The 18,706-nt window shown below is 48.3% G+C and overlaps 1 protein-coding gene across 1 annotated transcript; it reads right to left on the bottom strand.

Annotated features, from left to right (window-relative positions):
• Positions 1-2,433: 2,433 nt before the first annotated feature.
• On the bottom strand, positions 2,434-18,706 carry LOC128723664 (protein bark beetle). The gene is made up of 10 exons (XM_053817426.1): positions 18,194-18,706; positions 12,406-12,581; positions 6,096-12,331; positions 5,819-6,030; positions 5,400-5,755; positions 5,201-5,326; positions 4,891-4,914; positions 4,271-4,739; positions 3,977-4,198; positions 2,434-3,586 (listed from the first exon to the last, which is right to left on the bottom strand). Exons 1-10 carry the CDS (start codon positions 18,704-18,706, stop codon positions 2,537-2,539), a joined length of 9,384 nt encoding a protein of 3,127 aa, XP_053673401.1. The 3' UTR covers positions 2,434-2,536.

Below are 18,706 nucleotides of genomic sequence, written 5' to 3'. Positions count from 1 at the left end.
TACGGCCAATGCACTCTAGCGAAGTGCACTGGGAAGCTGGTAGTGGGAATGGTTAATCCACCAAAAATCGCGAGAACCACAAATCACCTTTCGCAGTGGATCTATTCTCGCACAATGGCAGCAACACTGGCTCGAGAACTGGCCAGAACAGGTTTTCAACAGTATCGAACGTGTTTTGCCTGATTTGGTGTCTCTACCAGCGGAGAAGTAGATGTCTAGCACCTTCGAAAAGTTTGACTGTTGCCTCTAGCAATGGAAGAAGGCAAAGTAGGCACTGAGATGATGATGTTTCGCAAACCTCTTCAACAGATCTCAGCCGTAAAACTAGACCCGATGTTCGTACCTTGCCTTGGATGAGTTTTTACCGTTCGAACGATTTCACACCCGTCTCAAGCCAACAACAGGTCGGATTGGGTGGCGGTGGTGGCGAAAGGACGAAACTCCACGGCCAAAATATCGCAGCACAGAGACAGCACAACAAACAACACACACGGCGCGACACGCACGGCACGGCACGACACGACAGGCTTCCTCACGCTTCTGCAATTCAAACGATTCTGAGAAAACGATGGAGCGACCGGGGGGGCTATGCTGCGAGCATGTTTTTATGTTGGACGCACTCTATGTTCGGCACTCGGGAGCACGGTAAACTCGGTTGACAATTCACATGATAAATTAGGTTTAAATTTACATATTACGCGAGAATATCATAATAATATTAGTAGACGAATAGAACAAAATATTGTACAAAATGTAAGAAAATATAACAATGTTGATTATTTCAAGTTTCGAATAAATTTAAATCATGAAGTAAACTCATAAAACTAATAGCTTAGAATACGTTAAAAAATTTATAAATAATTGTTTTTTCATCATATATAATTTCTCCGCTTATATTTATAACAAAAAGTAGTTATGTTTTGATGTATGGAATATTTTAGAGCACAATTTATGTACCTCGAAAAGTTGGACAATTATGGCAGAAAATGTTACCTTTAAATTACATGAATTGCATGAATGATTATTTTTCAAATGTAATTTAATATAAATTTAAATAAATAAATAAGTAATTTTGGAAATTACAATGGTTATTCGGGGAAAATTGTCATCAGAGGAAGAAGTGCCATTACCATTGTGCATTCGTCCTGTCGACAATTGTCAATGATCAAATTAAACAAATTTTAATAAAACATAAAGTTGGTTGTTGTAAAATACCAAATTAATAGTTTTAAACCATATTTGTTTAAAAATTTGCATCTAAAACATCCATATTCAAAAATAATGTTATAATCTCCTGTACAGAGATCATATGCGAATCGTGCAGCATAACTCTTGAGCCGTATAGTTTAAACATCGGTATAGTGTAAGTGTGATGTAACGTCAAAATCGAATGGTTTTGATGTTGCTTGCATATTACATCGCTACTGTAGCACCGTGAGTTGTTGTCAACAATTCCCGCTCAAGTTACATTTAGTTACATGCATTATCATTCGTCTTATCTACGGCGAGCAAAAGGCGAATGTTGGTGTAACCGGCCCTGCCCAAAATTAGATGTGCAGCATCTTGGATTAGACGAAAAGAATGAAGATGTGACATTTCATTTGACTGACATTTTGCATCCCCCATGAGAATCTCTCGGTGTATCAATTCATGCTCTAAATACGGCCAGGCCGTTCTTAAATAAATAACAATAACAATTCATGCTCTTTCCGCTTTGAGGTGTTTTATGGACCATACGAACAGAACAATTTTTTCTATTATATTTTATTTCACTGTGGTCTAATTTGAACCATTTAAGCTATACTAAACTAAACAATTGCAGGGGCAGTTATAAAATTCACATATTTACTACATCATTTAAAAAACAACTCTTGTTTTAACAAAGTAGCTTTTGTGTTCAGGTTTACGTACGTTCGATTGTCGCTTTTGCAAAATAAAATATTTTAAAATAATGTCGAGCTTAAAATAAGATCAATACCTAACTTACCAAACGCATTCTCATTCGGCCATTTATCACGAGAACTATACATAAATAACATTGCTTTCTGCTGAGCACCCCCGCCTCGATGCGATAACAGTAATAGACATTTTGTCATTGGTCATGGAACCTATCAAACCCCAGCATCAAAAAGCATTTGGAAAATAGCATGAACGGAATGATTAAGGCACCGTTAGACATTTTCCTAGGCGTGTGCAAGGCCGCATTTTGGATCCCAAATCAATTCGCTTACGTTCTCTTTGCGAATTTAAGAACCTTTCACGTTTCTGTGGGTTTGGTAATTAGACATTCACAGCACAACATACATAAATCTTTACGCAAGAGCACCGTGAATTAAAAATATTCTCTACAACATATCTAACTGCCAGCTACTATACTAATTCACGTTACTGCCCGTTTCGTTTCGTTTGATCGCTTTTGTGTTGTTCGTTGCTTAAGTCTAGCTGTACAATTCGTTTACAAAACAAACAAATAACATGAAATATGTTGGAGTATATGCACTCAATTCCCAGAATGCTCTAAACGTTTTGCACTTTCTCACATAGCAGTTTCAAGCGGTTGTGAGTGGCTTCGACTGTCCGCACTTAACACGGGTGTGATAGTGGCTGCTCCATCAAAGTTCGTCTCCAGCAATGCTTCCGATTTTGACCGTGAGTAGTTGGATCGGCCAGATGGCATGGTGGCTGACGGATCTATGATAGGAGATACCGGTGCCTGTTGCTCCCCGGAGGACTCATACAGTGTCTTTGGCCGCTGGCTATCCATGCGCGGTGGTGGCAAAATCGATTCCCGTTCTCGGCCGGGAGTTGCGTACTTCTTCACAGCCTTCATGTACGAATCGGGACGACGCATTTGCTCCGGTTCGGGAGGTGCTGGCCGGCGTACCTGCATCGATGGTTGCTGGTACACGTGGCCCAAAGGAGGTACCACTGGAGGAGCCGGACGAGCCGGTGGAACTCTCTGTACACTCGATATCGAGCCAGTTTGCGAGTTTCTTGCCGGTTGGAAGCTACTGTGACTGATGGACGTCGTCGGCGGCTCGTACTCTGGCAGCTGGTGATTCATTTCGTTCAGGAAGTAAAGTTTATCCTGCACTCGCATGGGCAGTGTGCTCGAGTTGCCGTAATAATCCGAGCCATTTTCTTCGATCTCCTCGCCGCCTCCTGGCGCGTGTATTATCGGGGTGTCTTCGTTGATGGCAGTGCTTATCGAATTATTGCGGGTCACACCCGAGTAAGTCGTCGAAGTATCCCTGAAACCTTCGTTGCGGAAAGCCAGCTCCAGCGCGATGCTTCCTGCGTGGCTGCTATATTCCGGCAATCCGTACACCTTCGTTTTCGCAGGACTAGTTCCGTTCGGGACATACTCAGAGGCAGCACCATTACTTTCGCTGTAACCGAGCTGGCTTTTCAGCTGCTCAGCGTACTCGTTGCTGTACTGTTGTTTCTGCTTATGATCGTACATATCGTAGCTAGTTTCGGTACTTAGAACACTCTTATCCACGGACTCAATTGACCCGTTCGATGCCATTCGTTTGTAGTCGTTCGTAGTGGCGGTACGCAGCGTATCCGTTGATCGTGACATTGCCTGGAAAAGAGAAACCCATTAATCGGTTTGATCGGGTATTTTTCAGAGAAGTAAGAATCAAGATAAATCGTTCAAATAACGAAGAAAAGACAAGCACTAAACACTAAAGAAAACCACACTTTCCCTTCGTTTTCCCCACGCACGAAACATGCTAAAGAACAACAAGCCAGCAAGACAAGCTAGCAAACAACACTCTCAAAACCGAATCACTTACGACAGCGTTTGTTCGCTCTCTTCAAACTGAAGTTGGCTGCCACCGTACGCAGAATGGAAATGAGTGAAAATAGCATCAAATTCTGTGAATTATTTCAAGTGGCAAACGAACCATTCGATCGCCACAAACCATTCCAAATGCATCCGTTTTCACTGGCACATCCGGTACAAACTTACATAGTTTCTCCTGCGTAAGGATCCTTGTGGATCGATGCTGTTCAGGCTGCGCATACTCTGCCGAATGCTGTTGCGTCGTTGCAATCGTTGTGCCTCTCGATAGCGAGACTTACTGCACCAGCACACGCACACAACGCAGATCAGTACCAGGAGCAGTGCGAGGGCAACGATGATTCCGATCACCTCCACACTCGCCGTCCAGTGGAGGGGATCAATTTCAACCTAAAATCGGAACACATTTTGCGTCGATTAATGCGAGGGTTCTACTGGAGCTTTCTTCTAGCTCTCCGTTACCTTTGGATCGATTTCACACAAGAATGCGTGCCGGTTGTGGCACTCCTCCACCTCAACGTTCTGGTAAAGGAAGGACGTGCAGCGATCGATATAATTTGCATCCTGCACCCACACACGTTCGTAGTTCCGCAACGACCTTGACTGCTGCTCAATAAATAACCACAGTGTGTTCGAATCACCGTGAATGAATGGCAACGAGGCGTTATCCGATCGACAGAAATCACGCGCCTCCCGGAAACTCATCGGAGCACCAACGTACATGTAGCACGTGTCGATAAGCAACGTCCAACCGGGCGGACACTTGCCATCCAACACCGTTAAGTTGTTCATGTGTAGCGGCAAAAAGGACACCTCCAACAGTTGAGGATCATCGAAGCGATCGCGTATTCGCGAGCTCACCGCCAGCGTCTCGTTGTAGCTCCAGTAGTTGTGCCGAGCGTCGATTTTCGTTTTCCACACATCCAAGGTGCTATTCGAGGGATGAACCAGACAAAAGATTAGAAACGAACGAGGGTTTTTCTTCTGTTTAAATGTAAAGCTTCCCCCCTGCGAGAGAGCAGTGTGCTATTTGTAAGCGAACCGACACCAATTGCGTGTGAATTTAAATGTACAACACCTACCTATTCCAGTACTGGAAATCAATTCTGCCAGGGCGTAATATGTTTTGTGCATTCATACAGCAGCCCACGGTTACGCAGAGTAGAGATGGGTTTTAGAAGTACAGATGGGAAGGAGTAAGAGTAACATCGTTCAAAATACCATGCAAATTTGGAATATAAGTCGTATCATACATAATGCTTAAATGCCGAAATAAAACCACTATCGAACGCTATCGTATCATACGCGCGTTTTTCTACTCCTACTACTCCTTCTCACTCATCAGCTACCGTTAGTAAAGGTACGTATCGTCAGCTAATAGGCCATACTTACATGGAACGGTTCACGGTGATGATTTCGTAATCGTTGTCTGGGTTGGCAAAAATGTTATCGATGTAGTGTTGCCCGGCGGTTCCAGCGACGATCGTAGCTCGTCCTTCCCAATCAGTAGCCACATTACTAGAATGAAATTAAGACGCACATATTACTCTCTGTGTCTGTGTCTTCATTCTAACCACCCTTCTTCACTCACTCATAGAATCCGTTGTGGGTCGTAGTCTGGTAGATCGGAAGCCGTACGCGATCGAAGCCTGAGACTTGTATAATCCGCAGTCCCTTGTTGCGGTGCACGTAGTTGTAGGTAAAGTTCGAAACGACCTGCTTCAGTACGACCACATCCCGGAAGGTTGCGTCGTTTTGTGTGATGTAGTTGTTGTGGATGATCACTTCCTGGTACGGTGAAGACTGTCGCCCATCAACGTTGATCGCGGGTCGATTGCGATTGCGTGCGAACAGATTGTGATGAATCCAACCACGCAACGATGTAGCTGAACCGCGAGAGTCCGCACGAATAGACAAACCGCCTTGGTTCGCCTGTACCAAATTGTTCTGTTGGAAGAAAATGTTGGTTATCGTCACGTTTTGTTAACGGAAGATTCTTTCCGTTCTTACCCTAAAGTGTAACGACTGCATGTTTTGAACATCGATCCTGATCGCCGACTCGCAAGACGAGAAATTTCCATACAATTGACGGCAATTGCTCATGATTCGGTTTCTCTCCAGCGTAAGCATCGGGGACACTTCGCCGACGGATGTGTACTGTAGAGCACCACCAACGCAACCCTGAATCTCTGTGTTCGATATGTTGTGCTGAGCGTCACGATCTGTGAAGTAGAATGGAAAAGAATAGTATACACGTGCGTAGAGGTTAAAAAAACCTTCTACTCACTGAATCCGATAGCCGATATAGGTAGAGTGACCACTTCCGCAATGAATCCGTGTCGGGCCGGTGCTCCACTTGCAATCAACCGTACACTCAGAGCTGGCTCCATCGTCCTAAACAGGCGCTTTTGATTGTCGGAATCAGCATCTACGGTACCGATGATACGCGATGAAACGTTGTAGATGTCGCCATCCATCAGCTGGATCATGTCCCGGCGTCCGTACTCCTTCGAGTGGTTGAACAGGTTCGACTGCAGCAAGCGGAACCCGAGAGGTTTAACGCGATACGCACTCTTGAAGATCTTCACGCAATTGACCGGATTGTTGTCGTACTTGTAGTACACAAGAACACGCTCCTCCAGCGTAATCTCTTTGTTCGTGTCACAGATATCGACCAGCGAGAACAGATTGTACGGCAAATCGAGGTCCTTCAGCGGACTATAGCTCGACTCATCGCTCTCGCGTCCTTCGCCTGTTAACGAGATCGCATTAATGCCCTGTCCAAGACTCCGCAGAATCTGCAAATGGTTCAGGTGGATCGCGTTCGTTGGCGAAATCAAATTCACCCCATGGTGCGCACTGTCTCTGATCGACACCGACGAGATACTCGGATTCTTAGCTATCGTCTGGATGGCGGGAGACTTTTCACCGTGCAGCATACCCGCACGATGGATCCTCACGAAATCCATCACACTTTCGACCGGTTGCGTGGTGGAGTGCTTCAACGCGTCATGCAACCTGTGTTCGTACATGCTCGCCTCAAAGTCCTGATTCGCGAAGCGCACTCCTCCCCAATAGTTGCGGCGTTCCGAATCTCCATTACAGCTGATGAACACAAACTCCGAATCCCACTGGCACTCGTGCCGGCGACCGTACAACTGTCCGTTCAACCTTTCCGGACATTCTTCCAGCCGTGGTTCGTCACCGTGGCATTCCATCGGTTCCACCCAAGACCAGATGCGTGTCAGCGAATTCGTGTGAAACTCGATCCTGCGATCGTGACCAAAGAAAACGTCCAGCGGATCGTACCCCAACTCGCGGCAAACCACCTGTGCGTTTCGCTCCGTAAACCGTCGATCGCAGATCGGAATCCATTGAAGCGTTGTGTGGTTGTAGTACTCCAGGAAGCCTTCCTTCACTCGCTCACGTTCACCTTCGCCTTGCGAGCAGTTGCGATTGGTGCAGAGCCGAATCGAGTCGTAGTTCACCATGTTTTCCAGTGAACGCTCAACACGCACCATCGACTCCGAAGCGCTCTCAATGGGTCTTAAGATCACCTCGGCATCGCTGGTACCACGTGCAAGTAGTGTTCCAAGCACCAGAATGCCCACGTTCGGAGCGAACTCCATCACCACACCCGGGAAAATGCTCAATGTCACCCCAGGCATGACGGTTATGTCGGATCTAACGACGTACGGTGTTTCTCGCCGGTAGATCATCAGATTTTCCTGGATTCGGCCACCAAGCGCGTCCAGATCGACTGGCGGGCTTGGACCTTCGCTCACAGACACGCTACCATCGATTACGTCCTCGATCAGGTACGGACGGTACAACGCCTCCGCGTGGTTGTTCCAATCGTCGAAGTCGAATATGCGTTTGCGAATGTGCAACTCGTCGCTGCTACCCCACCAGTTTTCTCGAGCATCGAGATAATTCCTCAAACGGGCGGATTTCACGCCCGCAATCAGATCGTAGTTCTGCTGATTGTTCGAGATCACGTTTCGGTAGATCTGGACCTTCTGTACACCCCCAAATCCAATCACGCACGTCGGATCGTTAGCGTTGTGTCGTTCACCACGGATGAAATTACGCATCGAAGATCGCGTGTCCTTTAGTTCCTCGTTGCTCTCGATCTGGTTGAACGCCAACAGCGCTGGTATCTCGCCGAGAATCTCACTCTGGCTGTCCGACCGGAACTCAACCATATAGCTACCGTAGTTCCGCGTGATGCGATTGTTGTCGATGCGCATTTTCTTCTCCATCCCACGGAACCCAATAACACCCTGAGCGCACACGTTCTCTGTGAAGATGTTAGACGAAATGTTGATTGCCGCGTAGTGACCATCTATCATTACGCCGAACTTTCGATTTCTGGCCCACGTGTCGTTGCCGAGGAAGACGGAGTGCGTGAAGTTCTCGTTGTACTGCCACACGTACGGCAGGCTCAACTCCAGACCACCGTACGAATTGCTTTCCACTGTCGTGTCCTGCAGCACGTAATGGAACAGGTTGTTCGAGGATCGCAAGTCCTTGGAGAACTGTCTAATACCGCGCCCATTATCCCGCACCAAGCTGTTGTTGACGTGGATGGTGATCTCCGAGATGTTGCTCACGTGTACGTCCCAAAACGGCGAATGGATGAACAGCGCCTCCTCACGGTTGTGGCTGATCTCGCAGTTGACAAGCTTGATCGATTCGTTGGCCTTCCGCAGGTACAGCTCTCCCGATTCACCGAGATACCGGTTGTAGTACGTCCCCGTGAGACCTCGGAAGTTACGCTGGATTTTGGTAGACGTCACCTGAAGCGTTGGCACTGGCCCGCGCACGATCCGGTTGTAGATGTTCTGGATCGGAGCCTGGATGGAACGCAGCACAAGTACTGCTCCTCCAAGTGCTGCTGGTCCGCTACGATACTGCAGAATCGCTCCGTAACTGCTGGTTGTGAGAGGAAATACCGACAGATCACGTTTCACTTGCCAGATGTCGCTCTCGCTGCTGCCCGTCAGCGAGTCGTAGATCCAGATGTTTTCGGTGGAGCGGTTTTCGATCGGATTCAACAGCTGTATGCCGATCACGTAGCCCGGCTGACACTGGATGATAATCTTCCGTTCGACTTGTCCACCCCGCACCGGTGTTGTGATGATGTGCTTGATCTGCCACTGATCGATGTCGATGTTGGTAGTGGCACTTTCCGGTAACATAATCGGCCGGTAGTCGGAATCGTCCACGTTAAAGTCCGGCACCATGTTGAACCAGCTCGTGATCTCACGTTGTTCCAGCGACGAAACGACCTGATCGTGGTTAATGCCCGATCCGCGGTTATCCTTGATGATACTCCCTTGCACCTTCAGCCCGAGCTGCTTGATGCTGATGCCGTTTCCACGGTTGGCAGAAAATTCCGAATTCTTCACATTGTTAACCGACGACCCGGCATATATGTCCGAGTAGATGATACCTAATCCATCCTGCAGGTTTTCCACCACTCGCACGCTGTCCAGGTTATGTCTAGCCAGGTCCATCTGGAGCGCCGGCTTGAAGGTGTTCGTGACGTAGTCGAACAAACCCGCCTTCTCGATCGTCACATACTGCAGGTCAGCGCGTTCAGCCAGTACTCCAAACCGCAGACCAGCCCAGGCACCTTCGTAGCACCGAACACCAACATCGTTCTCATGGCCACAGGAATTCTCAAAGTCACCCTGTGAGGCTCGTTCCGCGCGACACTTGGTGATGTCGATGTCGTGCTCAGTACATCGCACATTCGACAACAGCACGTCTTCGGTCGTACCGGAACCAGGAACTTCCGATCGCTGCAATCGCCAATCCATTGGGTTCAACGCAAGACCCAGTTGGTGACATACCAGAGCGGCATTCGTGATGGTCCACCCGTAATCACACACTGTACCCCATACACCTTCAGTGTACACCTGCAGCCGACCTTCATGATCATTCGCACCTCCAACTAGCCTCACTGGCACTTTCGGTGTTTGCGATTCATGCGGTACCTTCTCCACGATCGACTCCGTTTCGATGTCCATTGCAAACTCCGGATCGGCGACGATCGCTTCCGTAGTGTCGTTATCCAGCATGACAGCCTCGCGCTTCAACGTGAACAGGATATCGTCAGGAGCTCGACCACGAGCCTCGAGCTTGCCCGTCACCATCATGCCCACACTGGGCGCAAAGTTTAGGATGACTCCCGAATTCAAGATCAGCTTTCCTCCAGGTCGCACATTAATGTCACGCTCCACAGTGTAACTTCCGGCCGGCAAGATCTCCTGTCCGTCGACTTCACCACCGATGCGTTCGCTGCCCTCCTTGTGGAAGAACGGCACAAACTTCTGGTATTGCGCGATCGTCTGTGTGCCTGGGTTCGAGTGATGCAAGAGGTACGGGAAGTATTCAATCTTCGCCAGATCGTACCGATCCTTGCGGTGGAACAGACGATCGTAGATTTTCTCCTCATCCTGATTCCCCAGCCAGTTATACGTCACGTTCAGCGCTTTACTCTGATCGGACAACTGCGAACCAACCTCATACTGGGACTCCTGATTCGAGATGATGTTCCGGAAGACATCCACGTTGTTCGAAGAGATCACGACCGGTGCAGCGACTCGCGATCGCGGGTTTAGTCGGCCTTCTCCACCGAGTCCTTCGCCTTCGTCCTCGAGCGGTCCAAATGCTTCCTTGACGCGGTTTCCTTTCACGAAGTTGCGTGTGAACAGCATCCACTGTGTCTTGCTATCGGTGTTCGGGGACAGACCCAACGAAGCCACGTAGATACCCTCGTTGTTCATGAAGTGGTTGTGCTGAACGAGCAACCTCACCGGCAGCGATCGGAACTCCTCCCATGGTTTGTTGCGTGTCAGTAATGCGCCATAGTGACCGCGTGTGAAGTGATTGTACTCGATCCTGCCCTCGAGATTCAGAATCGGATTAAGAACAACAGCAATCCGGTGGGAATGGTCGAAGCTGTTGTGTCCGATCTGCAACCGCAGCCGTCGAGTATCCGAGTGCGTTTCAAACCAGCACGATTGAATGTCCACCGCGTCGCTTGTACTATCGTTGAACAGATTGCCAGTAACGTTGACCCACGAGTCACCACAGAAGTTCCCGTGCAGCACTCCGATCTCGAGATTGCGGGAGATAGTCGAGTACTCAACGGTGGTCGTTTGGTTGAACTCGAGGAACTCCTGTCGATCGGTCACGGTGTGGTTCAACCAAACTGCGAATCCATACCCACGGTTCGATTCAATTGAACTGCGTGACACATTCCGGTTCCCTCCATAGTAGGTGATGTTGATGCCATCGCCCTGGTTGAAGTTGATGCGAGAATGCGTCACATTGACATCGCCAGCTCCACTAGTTACGTGCAATCCAGCAGCGTGCCGGTTGTTGGTGATCGTGGTCTCATGCACGTGTACCTGCGATCGCAGATTGTCCACCGCAATGCCTCGCCCACCATTGTCCACGATCATACCCTGTGTTACATTGAGATCGTACGCCTTAGTGATGCCGGACGTAACGCGAAAGTGTGCTAACACCGCCGAACGCGATTCCGCATGCAGTTTTATGAATAACTTCTCTCTCGTGCTGGTAACACTCTGTGGTCGCGTGAAGTTCCGTACATTCCACGATGCCAGCAATCGATCGTTCTCGGACATACCGTCATACACCGTGATCTGGGCCGATTCGTTGCGTGCCATTTCGAAGTACACGAAGTGCATGGTCAGCACGTACCCAAAGGCGGTTTCGAAGGATCGCGCACACTCTTTCGGAGAGAGCGCGAAAGGTGACTGTTCGAAGGATAACTGCAGTGGGTAGATCTGCCAGGCGGTTGAGGTTAGCGTGCAGAAATCGAACACCTTGCTACGATCGGTTCGCTCATCCGCACGCAGATCATGTCCCACGTACCGGATCCCATCGGCACCATTCTCACTCACCGTTACGCCCTCGAGAAGCGCAGATCCGTAGCTCGAGTTCATGAAGATCCCGAACCCGCGACTACGCAATACGCTCACATTGCGGAAGCTAAACGCAGCATCATGCTTCGTCACATTGATGCCCGTGTACGAGGAGTGATCGATCGTGACGAACTCTAGCACCGGTGGGACTCCCAGGACACTGATCGCAGCTTCTGCCGATCCTCCACGTCCAGTTCCAGCCCGAACAATGTCTACGTAGCGTAGCTGAGATAGTGAGATCGAATCATACAGCACGTGGTTGTACGAAAGCGTCTCCTTGCTTTCTGCGTTTTCAAACTTCAACCCACGCCAATGGGGCGTAACTTGGTCGAACAACGGCAAACACTGGATCCCGATGTCACTGTGGTAGTCACACACACCCGAACCAACCTGCCGCGAGTTCCAGGCACAATCGAACAGTGATCCTTCGGTACCGAGACAACGTGGTTCCTCGTACAGCAGCCGAGGCTCGTAATTCGGGATGCGATCCATCCAGTTCCAGAAGCGTCCACCCTTGAAACCCAACTGCCGGCAGGTGGTCTCGTAGTCGGCGATTGTCCAGCTGAAAAGCGATAATAATAAAGGAGCGATAATAAATCGTACGTCCTTTAGCGTGCGCCCTGCGAATTTACATACTTTTTGGAGTTGGAGCAAACCGAGCGCCATTTGCCGTTGTTGATCAGTTGCAAACGTCCGGCGAGTGGACTGGGTCCGTCCACAAGTCTCACGCCGGCTTCTCGAGGGTCTGTCGCAAAATCGCTATATCCGGTGTTCGGCAACGTGGTTAATGTGATTTTGTGTTCCGCATTGCCCTTTTGAGGAAGAGACAAATTACCATAATCATTAGTTTGGTATGTTCGCAAAGCAGCAATGTTCGTTCGTTTCGTCAATTGGTTTTTTTAAGGCCTACGAGACCCAACAGTCCATACGAAGAGCACCCCATCACCTGCAACACCAGCCAACCGTTTTTGTTCAGCATAATGTTATGCGACACCAATGCATAGCATTATGGAGCCAGTGAGCACTCACGCTAAAAGTTCTTGGCTCTAATAACGTGCAGAACGTAGTTTGCTATTCGAGTGAGTCAGTTCCGTCCCGTTTCAAGCGGCAACCCCAATGAAAGTGGAGGCTTCCCTGCTTTGGTCATGCATCGTCGGTCTCACGCAATTGCACAATGAAAGAAGCAATTAATGCGCGTCGTATGCACAAAAAAAACCGCCCCAACATTTATGTAAAGCTAGAACGATCAATCGAATGCATTTGCGGTGGGAGGAAAAAGTACGAATTAAAAAACGAAAATCATAAAACACACTGAAGGTGATCGAGACTGAAGCAGGCTATACTTGGTTAGTATATAAATTTGTTATTATTTTGATTGGTTAAGGAATAGCCAACAAACATTAGCCAGGAATAACAACGCCAAAGAGAAGTTTGCAATTCGGAAAAGAAAGTCTGCTATGTTGGATTTTGTTTACAACGTTTGTTTTTTCCTTTTACGCAAAGTAATTGGATGTTTGTTTGCGTTTTTATGTGTGTTTTGCTTCTATTGCAATACGATACCGATTCCCACTGGCCCGCCCCCTTCAAAGACCGAACCCGGTGGATGTCGAGGAGCATTCCAACAATTCTATTACTGCTACGCTCAGCCGCAGCAAGCTCCAAGCGGCTCTATACGTTCGCACCGGCACGATTGCAATCGGTGCATGTAGGTCAGTGGAGAATGCCGTAAAACGATACCGTCGAGCACTGGTTTACGTAGGTAAACCGCTCGTGTCTAGGGTTGCGAGTCCTTATCTTGATCGTTTGGGGTCGTTGTTTGGGTTTTCGTTCACATGGTGCTGACGGTCGTCGGTCAAGAAGCCGGACAAGAGAGCGTCTTTAGCACCAGCGATAACTGTATTTTTGGCCATTGCATTGACCGTTGCATTTTCTCCAACTGTTCCGTAAGTGACGACGAAGTACTATTAAAATAAATACCGACTCCACTCAATGGCATGCGCAACTTGGGAGTACTTCACTTCCATTGGAAATCGACCTCATGCCTGTAACCGTAAATCCTATTCTACCATTTAACTGAGATGATAAAGCGGCACAACTGTCGGTTTCTGAGAGAAATTAGGGGTGGATTTTTTCTCATAATTTTTCGGAACAAACGTATAGATTGGTTTTTTGTTTCTTCCTCATGATTCATCCTCTAGTAACCCACCATAATGGCTGTGGAACGATTGTTTCCGAAATTGCTGTATAATGATAAACACAAATCGCTGGAGCGCCAACGGAAAATCGAAAGAAGAAGGAAGCATAAAAAATGGTAAATTGCATGATAATTTTCTCAAATCGCTGGCAGATAGATGTGATACCATAAATCACGCGGGCGGGGTTTCGTTGAAATATGAAGCAGGAAGTAGCCCACCATCGATCTGAAAACCTTTTTTTATCAAACCTTATACAAACGCTGAGGAGAAATGAAAACTTCTTCCGTTCTTTCACCTGGTTGGTTGCTTTTTTGCGCACTAACTGCGTTGCAGATAACTGCAGTTGTTTTCCGCGCTGTAGGGGTGCGTTTATAAAACTCACCCTTGCGGTAGAACTAGGTTACAGAAAGGGATATGAAATTATTTTCACAAAACAGGCGCCAACGAGCCGGCTTCCAGTGCACGAATGCACGGTGCAGCAGGTTGCATATCCGGTGCAACTGGTAGTTATGGTAAAGCACCGTACCGCAACCGGTTTCCCTCGGTGCAACCAACTCACCAGCGCTCTGCGTGTAGTTTCCATTATGGCGAATGTATGCTGCACTTGCGTATGTGACACTTGCGTCGATCATAAATATGGAGCCAGTGCTACGGCGCCACACTTCGAATGCAAACATTTACGCAGTTGAGCGCGCTAGATGGCACAGTTACGGTGGCAAGTCGCTTAGCAGATGTGAAAACACATAGCCTACCTACATGAGATCGTGTAATTATACGCTTTATGGACGCTTTCACTTGTCTCTGTCTCGAAACAGTTCTTAAAGAACATATTCATAAGACCAAAACGAATTCTTGGTATTAAATGCATTAACTACAACTCCACCACCAAGCGCTCTGGTTTGAGATAAGATACGTACACTTTCCGTCACGAACCAGAAGCTACTACAGCATCTCTTCCACGAACAGCAACGTGAGTCATCGCCTGGCACGTGTACTACTACCGCAACGTTGACCAATGAGCGCTAATCTCCTCTTTCTGCCTGTGATTCATCGCGCGTCTGTCCCCACAAGAATGACTAATACGATGGACCTGTTGATGCTGACAATGACGATGACGATTTCCACGGGCAGGTGTTTCGACTAATGGCTCCATTGACTGGGCGCTTGGGACGATCGTAAAAAAACCAGAGCTACCCATTGGGCGCGAAATCAGCTGTCTCGTGACGTCTCACGACAGAGGAAACGCACTGTTGTCGGGCTATTGTCAATTTTCCGTTTCGATGATGATGTGTTTATGGCACCGACCCACCCCGATGGCTTCAATGGGGCATTTAGGGGAGTCACGAGAGCTACGCATCAGTGATCATCTACTTTTTACGAGCACGCCATGTGGCGAATGCGACGAATGCACTCAGGTGAACAACCCCGGACTCAATCGGTGCCAAAGAATCACGAATCACCGGAGGTGCATTGACGAACAATAGACTAGTGCGCTCGAGTGCGTGAGCTTTGCGATGAATGTCGCAAACTTCCGGTCATTGGAGTTTGAATGAATGACACCCCAGGGCAGGGATCGTGCTTAATTAATAACGGTTGACCATCGTGAACCGTTGTTGTAACGCGATGGGCTGCTTTCCGTGAAACCGCAGACTCAATTAGTCGTTGATTCTGTTGGTCCTCTGTGACCAACTCGCCCCATTCTAGACGCTCATTCCCTTTAAGCCCTTAAGAGCGCTCGTTGAATGGGCCAACACGGTGCAGTAAATTCTCGTGTCTCCAAGAATCTGACCCTAGCTCTCTGATCCACAAGGGCCTGTTTTCTGGCTGTGCAGAACGTTGGTTCCTCTTTGGCTTGTGCTACGCTGCTGCGCTACTAAGGTTCCACTTCCACGCATTTCAAAGGTCGAGGTTAATTGATTAACAGCGTCTGTTACGATCGTCATGGCTTCGACGATCGTTGACTGCCACGATGCAATAGTGGGACGTATTTTATGAATGAAAATCCACGACTCGTAATGGGATGACAAATCAACACCAGGCACCAGAGCGACTGTTGCTCAACCGTACAAAATGCTTTTTATGATTGAAAATTTGCTTCCGTTTCAGTGTGAATTTAAATGAGCACGTTACGAAACGTGTAGAAAATATCGGTAAATCTGTTCAGAGAAAATAACATTGCATCACTAAAGTTGAAAGGTGAACCTAATGAGAAAGCTCAGCAACAATGGTAAACCATTAAAAGTTCGTTACCAAAAATGACCCAAAAGCAGTCGGAAGCGTTTTCAACGCCTCGCTTGCGTACATTGTTTACCGCATTCCAATAAGCAAAGCTTGTATTCTTTGGTTTAGCTTAAGTAAGAGCAAAAATTCGCGAAAACTTGGTACCCTGGCGTAAACGCATTGTTCGCTTGAAGTCTCAGCGAGGCGCTGGGAAATTTCCACTCTCAAACTCGATCTTTTTTTGCTATTCATACAGCAAACCGGGTGCGTCAAAGGGCTCGGAAATGGTGTTTTATGTAAAGATTTAAAGCATAGTTAGCAGCTTATTGCATACAGATTAATTGCGATTTAATATGCGTTTTCCCAGTTTTGAGAGCGAAACATTTCATTCCGCTGTACCGGATCGTAACGATTTTTCAGGTCGATCTTTCTCCTTCAAGCGTACGAAAGGCTAAAGGCCAAGATCAACAAGTCAGTTGAGAAAGTGTTCCGAAATAAAACTTAATCCTAAATTGGTTAATTATCAAACCTAGTGACACCGATAAAGCGGCGTTTCTGTACCGAAGGATCGCTTCCCGCCGCACCAATTAACCTCAAGGGTTAACCGAGCGGCCTGTTTTAATCTAATAATCGGGAGCGTATGGAGCGATTCCTTCTCGTGCTGGCGGCTTCCTGAGAAGTGGTTTCGCAACGAACGTCTGCCTTAAGTGACGAGCTGCGTGCGAGTCTAGAGAAGACGCTCCAACTCCATCACTCAGTACAGTTCCGCCGGTGGGCATTGCTTCAGCGCGAACCCGAAGTTAATGAATTAATTTTATAATTTCAAATTTATCTGCCTTACCAGATCGCCATGCCGTGCAGTGAACCCGGGCGCGGCTTTTCGGCCGGTGAATTCGACCGCGTGCGCGTGCCCACGGCAAAGTGTGAATAATTTCATGCTTTGCTTCGCTCGGGAACCTGCACTGGAATCCAACGATCCGCGAGCACAGCTGGCATGGCGACGATCGTTAGGAACCACGGACATTTCGGTCGTTCCTCGATCGTTCCACAGCGTGGAAACCATTCATGGAACGCTGCCCGAAACGATTGCGCCTGGTTCGGACGGTTTCTTCGATGTCTATTCTCTGCGTTGCCGTCGGAATGGCCATAAATGTGGCATGAATTGTGGTTCTGGCGTTCTGGCGAAATCCGGTGGAATTTATCTGACCGAAACCGAGCTAGTCGGGGTGCTACGTCACTGGTGCTAAGAGGGTGCTTTTTCAAAGTGGATCGACGCGTGACGGAGGTGATTAACTGCACCATGCAACTGGGCCATCGTTTGACAGGGATGACTGATTTGGTGGCGCAGGTTCGCCTGGCCGCATTCGAGTCAAAAAGCAATTCATGCTGTTACCGCTATGGGAGCTTCAAAGTTCTCGATCTGCGTTCGCGAAGAAAGCAAACGAAACCGACAAGCATTGTGGTTCGATTGTGCGTAATTGCTTGTAAATATTTTGTCCCTTTGTTGAGAAGGCTTTAGCTTCGATAACAGATCGTTTGACAATATTTACATAAATTTCAGTGCACAGCCAGCACACGCATGGCTATCTGTTCTCTTTACACATGCTGCTTTCGCTTCTGGGAATCAAACGCAGCACGTCTCGTCGACGAAGAAAGACGACGATTTATTTGCACACAGCTTGTTACTCATTCGTTTGAAAATACATGTATTCGAAACCCATGATAAAATGCCACAATGTCCTCAAAGGTTCAGCTGCACCCTCGGGCACGTCTAGCAGCGCGCGATAAAGTGTGTGAGATCTGGCAAAAGCATTGATAACACGCTCACTGTTGAGGAAGCACCCGCTTCGTAATCGAAAGTCAAACAAAACAGGTGGAATTAACCAAACATTTCCCAACACAACCGATCGAGCGGGAAAGGGGTCTTTCAGGACCAGAGGCCAGAGCTGGGCCTGGAGTGTATGTCAGATAAGATAAGCGAATGAAGCAGCAGGTTGAAGAACACTTACCATTGCCACCACCGAGCCGCGCACCGTAATGCCGACCATCGGAGCGAAGTGAATCGTCACACCGGCCTCAATGATTAATCGTGCCCTACGTTCCACCTCCAGGTCCGTACGGAGCGAGTAAGGACTCTCGGATGCCCGCAGGATCTTCTCGCCCAGCACCACATCACCACCAATCTCCGTGTATCGGCCAGACGCCCCATTTGGGCCTCGTTCTCCATCCTGATAGTGCGTGCCACCGGAAACACCTGTGGCGCCTCCATCATCGGACACGATGTGATTGGTGATGATTTCTTTACTACTCGGAGCCGGCACGTGTTCGAAATCACGATCCGGATGGTGTGGATGATCCTCGAAGTCATCCACTTCCTCCACTTGGCACTGACCGGGCAATAACACACCCGCAAAGAACACTAGCACCGCGAACACCTCCAGCACCACGAGCGCCCGATGGGAGCGTGATTTTAGACGATTTTTCCACTGTTTCACAGTTCGCGCACGACCGTGAGCCACCAT

Source organism: Anopheles nili, chromosome 3 (genome assembly GCF_943737925.1).
Source record: "Anopheles nili chromosome 3, idAnoNiliSN_F5_01, whole genome shotgun sequence".
NCBI classification, from domain to species: domain Eukaryota; kingdom Metazoa; phylum Arthropoda; class Insecta; order Diptera; family Culicidae; genus Anopheles; species Anopheles nili.
The sequence above is the reverse complement of the archived record's forward strand: the minus strand, read 5'-3'. Positions and strand labels throughout refer to the sequence as shown.

Coding starts and splice junctions, on each gene's coding strand:
- LOC128723664 (XM_053817426.1), bottom strand. CDS start 18,706: ATGGTGGCTCACGGTCGTGCGCGAACTGTGAAACAGTGGAAAAATCGT. Junction 12,332..12,405: donor GTTTGCTCCAACTCCAAAAA/GTATGTAAATTC, acceptor ATCGCTTTTCAG/CTGGACAATCGCCGACTACG. Junction 4,199..4,270: donor TGTGTGAAATCGATCCAAAG/GTAACGGAGAGC, acceptor TTCCGATTTTAG/GTTGAAATTGATCCCCTCCA.